A 16,633-nucleotide genomic window follows, 5' to 3' on the forward strand; every position below is an offset into this window, starting at 1 on the left:
TATTGTTTTATATATATATATATATATAAACAAATAAACATGAATAATAATAAACGTATAATAATAAAAATTTCTCTTCAATACTAAAATTTTATTTATATATATATAATTAAAATTTTGATTGAAGAGAAATTTTTTAAAACAACATCTGTAGCATTTTAACATGAAAATATTAATATTTGATGGTCAGTTTACTTTATTTAATTGTAATTTTTCATTTGATTAAAAAAAATTTTTAACCTATTAGTGAATACGTCTTTCAATTTCTTTTTAAAAAGTATATATGAGTTAATAACACCAACAAAAAAATAATATCAACTGATGTGATATTATTTATATATTACAAACAACAGAGTTTTTTATAACAGAGTTTTTAATACTTTCTATTACTTTATCAGTTAAGGGAGATTACTGACACTTAATAATCCTGTGACTACCATATCAATGTACTTTGAGGCAAGTGCTATCTAAGGATCATTAGTCATCCTGAAACTTTGCTAAAGGAAAAGATCAAGTATTGCCGATAATGTTTTGCGTAAGTTTGCCCACTAGACGCAAAATCTTGTGATACATTATACTTCATTAATATGTCAATTTATCATTTCTGAAACTATGTGTTTAGCTGAGAGACTTGAATTAATTTTCTCTTTTTCCCTCTCTTCCTTGCTCTCTCTCTCTCTCTCTTTCTCTCTATTTTTCTTCTTTCTTTTTATTTTTCTATTTCATTAGACATCTATATCTATTAATAAATCGATTACATCAAATCACTGTAAAAACGTCAATCACTCGATCATAACATCAAACCAACACTAAAAATATAGAATTCGATACTTTTAAATTGTAACGTGATGATCGTTTAATTCTTATCGTTAGCCCTTCGTTATTTTCTACTCGGTGTCTTCGCGGTCTCTCATTTTTGTAAGATAAAGTAAAAAGATTGGAACTGACAGGCGAGAGAACACGGAAAGGGAACGAAACTAATTGCGGTGCCGCCCAACCTGCTAGTTCCGCTATAACGATGATGCCATCCTGCTCGGATTCCGATACGTCTTGACGTATTTTCGATAGTACGAAAACTTTCATTCGCCAGATTATAACGAAGGCACTGCTGGTTTCTCGATAGAGATGGCCCATTCTTAATGGACATTTCTATCCTCGAACGATCCGATGTCCGCAGAGAATTTATCAAACCTTTCAATTTTGATTTTGATCCATTTTGCAAAAACTTGTGTTATACAATAATAAAGATTATCTATAATAAAAATGTTAATAATAATTATGATGAGATGTAGATATGCGATAATATTGTCTAAGTCAAGTAAAAATTTATTAATTAAAATTTTTCAGTTACATATTTAATGTACGTTGATTGAAATTAGCGTTCCATTTCTTAATTACTATGTAAGAAAAATTACAATAATACTAAAATAATACTAAAAAAAAAATAATCTATCGCAGATATGCTTTTGTAAAAAGAAAATTTCTCTCACAAAGAAAAAATATATAATTTTTTAAAAATAAAAATATATGAGAAAGGGAGCAATTACTTATGAAAATATTGAAGGCAATGTGCATTTTGAATGATTTAACGTGACGCCATCGAGTTTTATTCACGTCAGACTCGATGTTAGACGTAAGCTCTAGAAAAAGACACGGACGGTTTGTTGTTAGCAAATACAATAGCAGGTATGCGATGTACGGTATGGAGCAATCCGATTTACGTACGGGCAAATGCAACATCGCGACATGCTATGTTTCGATACGCCAATCGGAATGATTTTATTGTCCGCCCTAGTGACTGCACGCTGAGAGTTATCCTTCCTTCTCTACTCCTCCCTTGCCGTTCCTATTTTTTTTTGTTATTTGTACACCAAACTGAGCCGAGTTGTGCAGTGCTATATGGCAACGACGACGGCGTCGGTGGCGGCGGCGGCAGAAGCGGCAGCAGAAAATCTCAAATAAATCCTTTCGTAATCCCGCATCGCTCCTTTCAGCCAGTCCGGATTTCCACTACCTCGCTTTTATATGCCACCTCCGCACCCTCCCAAAACTCTTCCCCTTTTCTCTTCCGTCTCCCTACCGTCCTGTCAAGAGAGATTCTACAATTCCACAGTCTCTATCTGTCTCTTCCTCCATTTTTCCCATCTAACATTACCCTATTTTCGCCATTTTTTTTTCTCTTTCTCCCGATCCGTTGCGCCTTCGCTAGCTTGCTTGCTTACTCTCTCCTTCTTTTTTCGTTTATCTACTGTTCACATATTCCGTTCGCGTAATTTCACCAGTTCTCCTCGTTTAGATTCGAATTCGAGTCAGCGCGGCGTGCCCCGATCGCATTTGTTTCGTTTGCTTTTCCTGTACGACCCAATAGAGACTTCCTCGCCATTCATGCGTACCATCATTACGATATCTGGCGCCGCGAACTGCAACTGAAATGGGGTCCGCCCGGTTTTGAAACTACGTTCGTCACAGTCGGGAGCGCCAACCGGAATTGGTCGTCATGCTGCGGGGAACGAGACAAAGAGATTTATTGAAACAGCATGAACAAAGAGATTTTTTAAGCTATTTGTCTTCCTTTCTTTTTTGGCAAAATCGAGAGCAATCATTCTATTCTATTCTATCGTGCGCGCTCGCGCGTATGCATGTGTATTTTCTACTTTCCCTTTGGTATATTTATCGCGCTATTATATTGCATCATCGAATGCATTTTCCCTCGACTCAGGTCACCTCCCGTTTGAGTTATGTCATGCGATACTTTGGCTTCTTATCACTATAAGGGGCGCTCGTTTCGTAAGTATGAAAAAATGTGCGATTTTTTTTCTGTCGAAGAAGAAGGTTGTCTCTATTCTCGCACCGTGTCACTTTTATCCGGCTTACGTTAAGTCACTTTTTTATGCTCATCCTTATTTGAGGATTATATCATAACCGGATGAACTCGATATAATATTAATGGAGGAAGAAATGCCATAAATAAATATGCAAAATGTGTTCCAATGTTTTTTTCTTTTATAATATATCTAAAAATCATGTGAAACTTTTGATGATTTTATTGCTTTAAAATAAACGTACATCAAGTTTTATTTGGAAATCGGCCATTTAATTAAAAAACTAAAGATTATTACTATGATTATAAGTCTTACAAAATATAATAACCTTTGATCTCGGAGAAAGAAAAGATCAATTCAAGAAAGTAGATATTTAAGATTGTGCGATGAAAAAACTCTTTACCTGATAAACGTCATCGGAAACACGGTGAAATAATTCCGATCCAGTTCTATGTTCGATTAAGTCGTTATTCTGTTAAATCTATAGTGTCAAATTTAACCTAACGTGAGTCGCTACTGTTCCTACTAAATATATCGTTATTTTATACTAAAACAATGATTATACTTGACATTATACAGTGTAACACTATATAATGTAAATTGACACAATATAGTGTCAAATTTAAATAAAAAATGTAAAAAATAACGATATATTTAGTAGGAGCAGTAGCGATTCATATTAGGTTAAATTTGGCACTATAGATTTAACAGTGTAGACCCGTGTTATTTTGACTCCTCATTAATTGTCCGATCAGATCGGGATATTAATTGTGAGCTGTTAAATTATTTACCTCTCTCGGATAGCTATATCGTTGCCAAGATAACGATTTGACGATTTGGTCATTGTCGCGATTATACATGCAGCGACTCTCTGACATGATATATGTTATGCAGTATGCAATGTGCAAGAAGTATGCGTTATTGTGTGCAATTCGATAACGCAATTGAAGGGAAGGCATCATTTGTGTTCTGACGAGTATGTTTTTATAAAATAACTGTTGAATGAATTAACCTGAAGAAAATAATCAATAAGTAATATTAATATTGTGATTATAGATAATTCGTGTTTTAAATTGTATTTAATTAATTGTGTCTGTAATTAATTTCGTTTTTGAAAAATATTGTACAAACTTGCTTTTTGTGACAGAATCATTTTAACTGTGAATAATAATAATAATACAATATAAATTTAATATAAATTAGATGAAATTTTATGGTATGTTATGAGTAAGTTGTCTAAATATGTAATAATTTAATGTGCATTCGTATTACCTATATTATTTTCGGGAAACTGATCGACTAATAAGTTGCTAACCGCTCGACGTTGGCATGATCGACGGGCACGTAGCGGAAAGTTCACGTTCGCCGTCTGGCTCGACGACGATAACAAATTCATTTCGAAGCCGCCGTAAACGATCCCCCGTTGAGCTATCCACGAAAGTGCGCCCGAAGCTTTCGTAATTTATTAAAACGTCGCAGACACGAAAATTCGAACGAGCCTTCTACCTTCTCGAACCTTTCCTCCCCGTCCACCTTCGTCAGCCCCAGCACGGGTATCTAACTCCTTCTCGTCTCTTCGAGGTCGCTGTAAAATTTTCAGCGGATCCTGCGCAAGCGGAAAGTGTACCTGGGTGGTTACGACAGACCCACGTCCACCATTTACACACGTTTCCTCGTGTGTAGTTGGCGCGTAAAACGATCGTGAAGGCGGGTGCACAGGGAGGATCGGGTATGGCCGGGTTCGGCACGTGGAATAAGAATCCAAAAAGACGAAGATGAGGAAGACGACGAAACGGCTCCCCGGGGTTTTCCCCAATCAGCCGGCGCCAGGGCGAGCTCCGCCGTTGCCGCGGCTAAAATGCAGTTTCGCCTCGGCAGTCGGCCCTCCGGTTTCCACTGGTATTTTCCCATCTAAGGCCATCGCGGGCCTTGAATACGCGCGAACTCGCTAATGCGGCACTAGCGTTGCCGCGAAGCATCGCAGCCCGGCGCACTCGGGGCAACTTTTATACGCTCGTATGGATTCCATTAGTAATCTTTATGCGATCTGTTAACGCGCGCCGTGTGGAAAGTTGGAAGAGTCCTTGGAGGATTTCTTTATTCTTCCGTGCTAGCTGGCGCGACTTTTATAGCGGAGCACAGGAGCTGAGTCTGCGCGTGTCATTACGTTTATATGTATAGAAATTCTGCAGAATTTCGGGAATTAGAATGTCGATACGGTCGTTGAGTACATTTTGCAAGCGAGAGAATAAAGTTGAAGTTCCAGAGAACCACTTTTCCTACATTCCTTTCAGTTATTGGGACTAATTTTTTTTAGTGTTTTTTAATACATATAAAATCACTGTGTGTTGTCACTTTTTAAAATTAAATATCTTATTAAAATAAGTTTAATTTTTGAATTGAATTGCGTATGGAGAATTATTTCACGTTTCACCTATTTATAAAATTTATGTCAATGCAAAATTTATTCTTTTCACAAAGCCTCTTTACTGTATGAAAAGAATGGCTTTTACTTTGACATATTTTATAAATAGATGAAATTAAAAAATGGTTCTTTATACTATTTAATTTTTAATTATGCTTAAAACTTATTTTAATTAACTTACAATTTCAAATTTAATTTTATACATATATAAAATATTTAATATCTTGTTAATATTAGGAGGGTTTAAATTTGTGATATTCTCTCAAAAAATATCTTGTAATAATAGAAATTTATTTTTTATACCATTTTTGTTGCAGATATTGTGAGCAAAGAAAATACTAATTTTGCTATATCCTTACTTTGCTTCTATAATATATGTATATTCAGTACAGTAATATTCAGGGCATATAGTTACAATGACATTACTAATAATATCTATATCTTTCACAAGCACCGTTATCGTTGCTATGTTGCGAAATAGAACTGCGCGCGAAGTATAGTATCCGGTTGCCATGCAACTTTTGCATACCCGCTTTAAGCGATTCTGTTAGTAACCTTTATACGGCTGGGAAAAGAAGGAAAATCCTTCGAGAATTTTTCCCTGAACGGCTTACCTCTCGACTTTCAAACGAGACTATTCTGCTATTTTATACATAGTAGTACCGAATAAAATTATGGCAAAATAGCAAAATAGTGAGTAAAAGTTAATATCGATGTTTAACGAAAGGAAACATTATTTTATGCATTTAAGCAAGCTTAATTTATAATAAATATACTTATTTATACTAAATATAATACTTTATAAGACATTAACCTACCTTTTGTTATGTTTCTGTTGCAGGTAAGCATGCATATTCATCATGTTAAAAGTGATACGTAAGTGACAGTTATGTAGAAAGCGACACAAAGTAAGTACGATATCGAACGGATAATATATAATTACAATACTAAACGTTATATATACCGTATACTATTAAATTCGTCGAACTGTATCCAATATGAATTATTTTTTATCATTTCTACGTCACCACTTCTAAATATGTTACCGTTTCTAAACCGTTAATTTAACTAAAACAATAAACAGTCTAACTTAAGAAAAGTATATTAATAATTAAGGTTATAAAAATATATTAAATTTGATTGAAATTTAATTTATCATTTATCAAGCGCACGGACGTTAATATGGACGTGCGCTAATATGGACGTTATTTATTTTTTAAAGTAACTACAAAAATAGATTGATTTATATTTTGATATACATGAAAGTTAAAAATAACAAATGTTTTTTAACTCAAGAGATAGGATTGCTATTGCTCCTTTGATATCTAGCAATGTAAATAAATATTAGTACAGTAAAATATGATGGTAATTACGCGATATTTCGTGCATCATTCCATTTATTTATTAATTAATAATTAGATACTTGATCATTCGCTTCCCCCATGTGCACATATATTTGATGAAGGCAGGTACACAGCGTGTTCTAATGAGTGCTGCTATCGACGATACTATAATTGCACTGAATTACATTACCTCACCGATCGAATATACAGTTAATGTTTGGCAAACATACGTGAAGTTAATCCATGAAACGCCTAATAACTGATCAAATCTATTTGTTTCAATACAAATAAAAATCGATAACAAATCCATAATAAAATGGCTGCGAACTTTTGTATTTTTTAAATTTTATTAAGTATCGCAGTTTATTTGGGATTTTATTTTAATAATAAATGTATCGTTCTAGTATGTTTACACGAAAAGAATGATTTGCTGAAATATTTAAAATATTTGCTAGATATAGATCTAAACATAATTTTGTTAGACCATCAAAACAATTATATAATATTTTTAAACACGATGACTAATGCTGTAAAAAGTTTTGACATTCCAGTAATCAGCTTGAACATTCTATATAATTATTTTGATGGTCCAACACAATTATTTTCAAATTGATGTCTACTTTTAAATACTTCAGGAAAATTGTTCTTTCAATATAGTTTAACATTTTCCAGAATATTATATTCTTCTCTTATAAACATACATTTGTAATTCTCTTTGCACGTTTGTATCTCGAGTGTTTTATTTTCTTCTTCTTTGAAATCTTCTTTGAACTTTGATAAATCATCGTCAGTCAGGTAAATACTCTTCTTCCAGTCTGCCGTTATGATTTCTGGCGATTCAATTTACCGCAGACGGAACCTGTGATTAATTAATACACCTTTCACTCAACATCAATAACCGATAACTTTCAATATGGCAATATCAATCGACTTCGTTCGTGACAGAGACAATCTTGCCGTATCTAACACAAGACAGCACTACCTTCGATTAGATCGATTAGGTATAGATCCTCGGATGCAAATACTAATATTGATCAGCATCGATCTTAAATATTCCAATAACGAGGTTTGATTTAGGACAAGTTAGGTCGCAGCCAATTGCCTCCCGATTCCGGTCTAAGGCGATCCGGGACAGTCTGACGACTATCAACCTCGTGCAATTAGGCGACGGGATCAATTTGATGGCAGGGAAACGACCGATCGAGCGATCGCGAATTTTGTGTCGATCATTGATTCACCCAATGTTACAACCGAACCCCTTGAATCAGCGAAGCACTCGCATTACTTACAGATGTGCAAACACGAGAAGGTTGACAAACGCTACACACGGTTAGAGGAGATATTGCCGCGCAATTGACCCCATATCCCCCCCGGCGTTATGCAGTATGATATTAGATTAGATTTCGGCAAATTGTCCTCTAGAATTACGCGAACGCATGAGGGAGTTGCGCCATTGTTTACCAGGCGTCAGTTCGGAATTTGGTGAGATTGTTACACCGAATACAACTTGGGAATGCAGCGTGACGCTGTTGATTGTTGATATATTCGTACGATATTTAGATGACATGGTGCGACAGACATTGCAATTTGAATTACAAAATATATTTGTCACGATATCCTATTTTGTGTTACTTCAAAATAGTTTTTATTTTTAGCAGAAAAACAATTTGGAATTGATGAAATAGTTCAATCTTTGGATATAATTTGAGAAATACATGAAAATATTGCTGGAATGCAATTCCTATTGTTATTCTGCTATAAAATACAATTCTATCGTTGGCTCCAATATTTGCGCGCAGTATTTTGATATTAATTTAACACTCCAAAAAAATTATAGGTGTGAATGTTAAACAAAATTCTCGTGTTGATATAAATATCAACATGAATTTAATACTGTTAAGTTCTGAACCATTAAATTCGCACATGTTGATGTTTATATTAAAGGTGAAAATTATATAAATATCATACCGTACAAAATGTTAAATTATTTCATTAATGATATTATATGATATTATATGATATTCTTACAAAAATTAGCACGCATTCCGCAATTGAATCTCATATATGTAAAAGATGATTATAGTTACGAGTTATATAGATAAATGTTGTATATGCGATTATCGGAATGAAATTCGCATGGCGTGACCGCAAATAGTCTTTTCGCTTTTCATCGTGCAAATAGCAACGAACATTACGCCACAATAATTACGTATTGTCATCTAATTGGCTCGATATCCCCGGTATTACGGCGTGCAATATTAGATTAGATTTCGCCAAATTGTACGTGGAACGGTGGAAAATTACACAGCTGCATTAGAGAGGGACCGAGGGCTTTATTTGTCGGGCATCATGATACATAGAATACTGCGAAAATGTACTGTGTTAGAATATGTTTGAAATTGATGAATCGATTTCGAGAATTGAGAATATATAGGATGTTTGAAAATAATAAATCCATTCGCATAGAGATAGAATGATTTAAACTGAGGAGAAAAATCTTCTACCATTTTGCAATTTTTGCAATAGTTAACAAGATATTAATTGCTAAAAATTGTCGAAAATTGCTCTTCAATAATTTTTTACTCAAATACTATCAACTTTACAGAAAAATTGCAAAAGACATAAATTGTTTTCTTTTCATAGAATTCTACGAATTTTTTCAGAATTTTTTATCAACTTTTTTAATGCGAACATGAAAATACGGTATTAAAAAATTTTTTAAAAAGTCTTTAAAAAATTCTTAGAGCTCTATGAGAAGAAAATAAACAATTTTTGTCTCAAAGTTAATAATATTTGAATAAAAAATTATTGAATACTAATTTTCGGCAATTTTTAGCAATTAATATCTTGTTATTAACTATTGCGAAAATTGCAAAATGGTAGTAGAGGATTTTTCTTCTTAGTCCATTCTGCTATGCGAAAGATTTATCATTATTTTCCAAACACTCTGTATATATATTATCTTTCATAACTATAGATCAAGCTTTGATTTTAAAGCAAGTATTCATTCATTGAGAAAAATCGTCTGGTTGAATTAAATAATAATTCTGGGAAAAACGGAGGAATCAGAACTTTCTGGTTAAATCTACTAGAACTAGAATTCTAGTTGAGGTAACTAGAATTCTGATTGATATAATTATTCTGGTAAAAATAAGAATTCTAGTAGATTTTACCAGAAATATTATTTGTATCAACCAGAATTCCAATTATCTTAACTAGAATTCTAATAAATTCAACCAGAAAATTCTGATTCATCCATTTTCAATCAGAAATTTTTTTCAGATTCAGTTTAGGATTTAGCATAATCGATATATAGAGGGTGTCTGAATTTTTTTCGTAATGATACATTATTAGGATATTTAATTTGATGAAAATTTCATGAATTTCGATTTACTCGCGTGATTCTTCTAACTAAAGCTCGTGTAACTCTTAGCTAAATTTTTACAGTTCGGTTGGCATTTTCGAAATTACGATGCTCGCGCGTCGAGGGAAAATCGTATAACTTCCTAATAAAGTATTTAGCCACCATATGGAAGCGCAGCAAGGATGGTTATACGTACGAACGAAGTAAAGGAGGCGGCGGGTGTAGAACGTGGAGGAGATGCAGGAGTGGCGGTACGGCGGGAGTTTCAGTTTCCGGGTGATCTGTGGCTCCCTCGTCGTGAGAATCGATGCCGCCAGCCGCCCAATAACCATACATCGTACGACTATCACACCCCTGGGGTATATACCCGCGTACCATATCTTCCTCACTCCTTCGCTTTCTCTCTCTCTCTCTCTCTCTCTCTCTCGTATGTACGCGTGCCCTCCCACACCCTTCTCTTCCTCCTGACCTTCTTCATCTCTACTTGCCTTATTACAAATAGCATACCCTACCAGGCATACCCTACCTCGCTTCGCTTGAGAAAAATTGCCCAGAATTTGAATTATTGCGTGTTACTCCTTCTCTTTCTGGCGTGGCTCGAATTACTATTCGTTATTTCTCCGCCTGAGATTCAAATTATCCTAGGAGGTGCGAATTGTTATTTATTGGCCGTTTGTATATCGAATACATTTAGGTCGTTGTTTCTTCCGCAATTTTAAACGCCGCCTCGAATTGTGGAGCTTACTTTCTCTTTTTCGCTCTTGCACTTTTTTCTCCTTTTCTATTTCTTCTTTCCAATTTTCGCGTGGCTCTCTTGAAATTTTTAAATGCAATCTCCTGCCCGCTGTAATTTCATTTATTTGTACATCTTTGTTCTGTGCATTTTGTTGGTTTTAGGAAACAGCATTGTTAGTAACTTAATAGTTCGTTATCTTTCAGTTATTATGTGCACACCCTCGATTTACGTCACGGCATCACAACACGTTACTCGTATCGTAAATATCTCCTATTGCTGTTGACTGTAGTATACTGCGCAACCTGATCTCAGCCTTCACTTGAATTTCAGAGTAGCGCGTGTAATTGGAATTAATCTTCACCAAGATTGATATAACAAAGATGAGTGAATATTATAGTTGATGTCGATGCGACCAGAGAAGACGTGATGATTTTTGTATATTTAGATATTACTATCGCGTATTTTACAATATATTTTCTCTCTAATATGTTCTATCGTAATTTTTCATTTTTTAAAATTTTTTATTCTATCATTATTATTATTGTTAATTAATTTAAGATAACACACTTTTACTTTCAATTTTTGCTTTACATACAAATGAATAGTTGATATTTCTTGCATATGACTTGAATTGTAGACAAGTAAATCATTTATTGACAATTATCGACATTTAAACATAACGCTATGATACGAATTCTCGTTGTCTTATTCTCAAGTTACCATTTTGTCTTGATTTCTCAGTTTTCTGAAACAATTACTTAAAATATAAATTTTGTTGAAATTGCACAGTGAATTATAGTTGCTGCTATTATTCGTTATTTTTTACTCATTATGAAGAAAGGACATTTAAGACGGCGACTGAACGTAGAAGAGAAAATTGTGTTCCCGTTCCTCGAGTGAAATTATGCAAAGTTACGAGTGCGACTCGTATTTCCTGTGATAAACCGTTAGCGTATTATTAAAATTAAAATCTGGAGTAACCGGTAGAAAATCTACCATAATTTAATCTCTTCAAGCTGCACAGTTATGAAGCCGTCTCTGAAAATCCACGTTACTTTCATATTACATTACTGGTATGATTATTGGCATTGTGTCATGGCAGAATTCACATAAATGAATTCACATTAATGAAATATATGTTCAATAAATAGAGATATTTCGTACGTTATTTATAGAAATTTTATATAGAAATTTTATATAGAAAGTTTTTATAAGGAATTAAATGTATGAATTAATACACATATTATTTATTTCTTATAAATTATATCTCTTTCTCTAATTTTATTTCTTATAAACATGACACGATACTGTGAGGTATCAAGCTACGTATACGTAGTAAATTTAAATGCGAGTGGTTGGAAAAACGCGGAACGATTAGCATCATGCTGTGGGATCGTGCTTTTTAAATGTTGCAATTAATTGGCAGAAGAAGAAAAGGGGAAAAGATGGAGAGAAATGCGCTCAAAGGCGATATTTATAACTGTTCTGATTTTACCGCGAGGAAAGAACTCCGCGGTTCAAGATGTCTGAAAGAGTCGAGGTAGAACGCGGGGGTTGTTGGGAAGAAGGGAAGGAGAGACGGTGTAAAAAAAAGAAAGGAAGCTCAAGAACATTCGAGAGTGGAATACGAAGTGGGCTGGAGGAGACGAGACGGAACGTGATAATTGCGGGGAAGGATAATTTAACAGGCGGCTCTTTTCCGCCTCGGCTTCTGCTCAATGTCCGCCCCCGCGCTTCCTCCACCTTCTCTCATTCCTGTTTTTAATACATCTTCCACTGTCGTCGTAGCACACAACGAGGTGCCGTAACGCTAAATAAGTGCAAACCGAGAGAGTACGATGGGAAAAATAGTGCGATCTCTAGTTGAAAGTGTTGCGTCAGGAATTCCTGTAATTGTTTCAATTTCATTAATGCTGCATTTAATCTTTCCAATTTTAATTAGTAGAGAAATAATGTTAAAACTTAATAAATGATTACTTCGATTTTTACTGGTCTACTTTACCATTTGGTTTTGTTGAAAATCAAACGGACTCATTTATCGATCATTGTTAAATTCAGAATGTTAAATTATACTCAATTTGAATTATTTTTAATCATTTTACGGGTTGCCATTTTTTACAATATACCGTTAATTTAAATAAAATAATGGAATTAAACAATTTAACTCAAGAAAATGTATTAAAAGCTTAAATTTAGTTTATTTACTAAGTGCATACATTAATATAGACATTCTTTATTTTGAAACTAACCACAGAAATAATTTACACATACACAGAATTGATTTACATTTTGACACATGTTAGAAGTTAAAAGTAATAAAACGTTGTTTAACTCGATCAAGGGATTGAGTTACTACTATTGCTCCTTTGATATCCAGATAAGATTTCTTATTAAAGATTTATTATTAAAGTAAATTAGATTTTAAGATGTCTTGACGATACTCGCGCGGTGGGTTTCTCCTAGGCTATTCGCTCATCCTCTATCTACTTCTACCCGCATCGCGCCGTAGAACGGTCACCCGCACTGGGTGTGTAGACAGTCACTACGGCAGTATTTATGGAAATGAACCGAGGTAGTTTGAACCCTCTTTTCGCCCACCGCGCTGCGTCGCCCTCCCCTGCCCCGCCACCCATCCGCCTCGACTACTCCATCGCCTCCCCCGCTATATCTACCTGGGGGTCCACTCCCGCATGAACTTTTTCCACTTCGCTCCCGCGCATCCGCCCTCCGCCCCTGTCGTTTTACCCGCTTTATTCTCTGCCTCTGCGCGCGACCCTCTGCTCTTCTTCCGTCCCTTCTCTATATTCCATTTCTTTTCCACCAACGCCGTCTTCTCGCCTTCCTCGTCTCGCGCGTGCGGGCAAAATCCACGCGCGCAGCTGCTGCCGCTGTTTGCCCACCTAATTACGCGGAATTCATAAGTTACGGAGCACGGCACGCGTGCCGGCAACCCCTCCCGGTTACTTTTATTCCCGCTGTAATTTACGAACGAAAACGCGCGGTATATACCGTATATAGCCTGCGGTTACCTTTTTCGCGCGACTCTGCGGAAACGCATTATTTTTCATGTGTTCGCCTGTGATGTGATTTCTATATGAAAGCCTCTTTTGCGTCAGTCCGAATTAATTGATCGCCGTATGAGTTTATTGTATGAAACGAATTGAAAAAGTTGTAAGATTCTTTAAATAAACTGATGATTTCTTTTATCACTAGAAGAAATTATTCTGAGAAAAAGAGTGTTTACCGAGAAAAAGAGTATTTATTCTAACTAGATAATAATAGAAACCAGAAAATGTATAAAATATTAAATGAATGATTATATTTATCGAATGATTATATTTATGCGAAAGCTAACAATAAGTAATAGAAGCTGAGAAACGAAAAGAAGAAATATAATTTTAAATTATTATGTATATAGTTTTTATTTTTTTGAATTTATTTTTTTATTGATTAATTTAGTATGTTTAAGATTTTTTATCGAGAATTTATTGAGAATTTATCTTGCTTTAATAAAATGAACACGCTTTCTGTAAAGAACAAATGCAAAATATTGCGAAGAAAAATATTGCGTTTTAATTGAACCTACTTTCTCCATAAAACATTTGGAATTCGATTTCATCGTAATTAGTTGTGGGGTCGGTTAGCTTTGATATCGGGCTAATCGAGCTGTGCAATTTTGGTGGTGGCTCTTGTGACAAATTGATTGTAATACGAAAACCAGAAAGTGTTTTATTAACGCATAACAATAGCCGAGTATCGCTTAACGAGCGGAATTTAAATCAAATGAATTCAGTTTTGATCAGAAAGATATGATCATCGTCTCTCCTTGTATTTTTTGAAGTCTCACGATGTTCGTTAATTCCGTAACTTTCGAGAGGTCGGTCCACTTGAGAAAATCGTTTTTTGTACAAAGATGAAATACTCAGCCGAGTTGTATATGTTCGATAATCATTCGTTGATGATCGAGTACTCCTGCACAAATGTGTGCATTAACGAAACGATTATTTTATCGTATTTTTTTCTGTTGACCAAACGTATTATTGCTGTAGTTTTACCACCTATAAGAATTTTATAATAGCAGGAATTTTTGAAACTAATGAAAATTTTTAGTTTTACTATAAAATTGCATGATAAAATAAAGAAATTATGATTAAGAGTTTCATTTTTATAATTATAATTATTATGCTGTAATATTAATAACAGTAATTATATTTATTTTAGTTCTATAAAAAATATATAGTTGGTACCGAAAATGAAAATAACTATAAATGATAATTAAATTATAATAATTATAAGAATCATTTCTTTTCTCAGTAAGAGAGATTTCTTTTTTTAAATTTTGTTAGCATCATTACTGATCACCGGCAGTTAATATATATGTTAAAAATCGTGAAAGATCTTAAATTTATTATTAGCTATTTAAGTACAATGAAACTTGATGAATGAAATGGGTATGGGTACGCAATTTACTTGTATCCGACGTTATTAACGCAGCACGCTATATCGCGTCATGGAATAATCTACAGCCGGGCGAATTAATTTGTTTTCACAAAGATCTCAAAGAGCGGTACTCACGAAAGGGTGGAAAACAAAACGCGCACGCTTTCATTCGATCGGTGCTTTTCGTGGCTGTACCGTCGAAGCGCTCATTAATTCAGCACTTTTACGAGGACGATCAGAATCCATTCCGAACGATTAGACGCTCACGGTCGTCGCCACTGCCGCCGCAGTAGAACCGAGAGAGAGAGAGAGAGAGAGAGAGTTTAAACGCACACTTAGCGATTGAGCTCTTACGATGGCTCTCGAATTGAATCAAGGCAAATACTGCGCTTTGAGCCGACGAGGGGTTTGCACAAAGACCCACGGTAATATAGTATACTCTCGAGTAAGGACCGGAGAAAACGCGCGGGCAGATGCGCGTCGAGACAAATCAATATAGCTTGGCGGGATAATTTGACCCTGTTCTGAAAAATTCAACGCACGCGAGTGGACACAAGGGGAGGTGTATGTGTATGTGTGCATTCAGTTACGCCCAATTATTATCTTTCTATCATTGTGCGCCCCCGCACGTTGCTCATGAATTCCATCACTTTTTGATTACGCGACGACGCGTCTCTGCGCGATGGAAAATTGAAATATTCAAGAGCGGTGTCTCCTCAAACGGGATGGGAATAATTCCGATATCCCGTGATAACCAATCGGATCACGTCCCGGTGGCTACGAGGATGACGGTTGGAAATAGGCCACGAAAGTTAAACAGCGATAGACGTGGATAGAAATGGTCAGACTGGGCTGGTAATTTAAATTGTCGTAAGGAGATCAGTTACACCGGCCGCCTTTCGCGTCCTGCCGGTTGACATCCGCGAATTCTACTTGCAACCTGTTGCTCTCTGTCTCTCTCCGTCCGCACCCAGCCACCCCTTTGCGCCACCTCTTTCTCTCACGTCTCTGTCTTCGTCGTGCCTCGCTAACGGGGTCCATGTGTAAGTGCATTCAGTACTTTAAAATCTCATCACCGCTTTGCCACGTTCGTAATCAGACTACGCCATCAAATTGCAATAGCGCGCAACCTAGGAAAAAGTTTCATCACTACGTTCACAGCGCATTTGGCATCGTGTGTGCTTATCCGATTTGTCTCGTGTTTGCTGGATAGGGATCTTTACATTAAACAAGAGTTTAAAATAAACGCCCACATCTGGTTTGGAAAGCATGAAGTGAGAATGTAAAATCCAAAGAATTTCTTACGTGGCAAGGAACTCTTTCCAATGGAGTTTTGATTATCAAAATTTTACAGCTGTGATTATGTAACATTTAGAGTTTACATTATAGATTTTACTTAATATTTCTTTATTATTTTAGATTGAGATTTATCTTAGCTTTCATGCGCTTTAAAAATATAATATTTATTGTATGTATATATATATATATATATATATATATATA

The 16,633-nt window shown here is 35.1% G+C and overlaps 1 protein-coding gene across 1 annotated transcript in view; it reads left to right on the top strand.

Moving 5' to 3' along the window:
• The first annotated feature begins 10,136 nt into the window (after positions 1–10,136).
• Positions 10,137–16,633, top strand: part of LOC105627374 (zinc finger protein 36, C3H1 type-like 3) — a 63,401-nt gene continuing 56,904 nt past the window's right edge. Inside the window, exon 1 of the mRNA XM_012208657.1 lies at positions 10,137–10,313. Within this exon, the coding sequence (XP_012064047.1) occupies positions 10,137–10,313 (177 nt within the window). The remainder of the gene's footprint in view (positions 10,314–16,633) is intronic.

This window comes from Atta cephalotes (assembly GCF_000143395.1).
Source record: "Atta cephalotes unplaced genomic scaffold scaffold00008, whole genome shotgun sequence".
Classification (NCBI taxonomy): domain Eukaryota; kingdom Metazoa; phylum Arthropoda; class Insecta; order Hymenoptera; family Formicidae; genus Atta; species Atta cephalotes.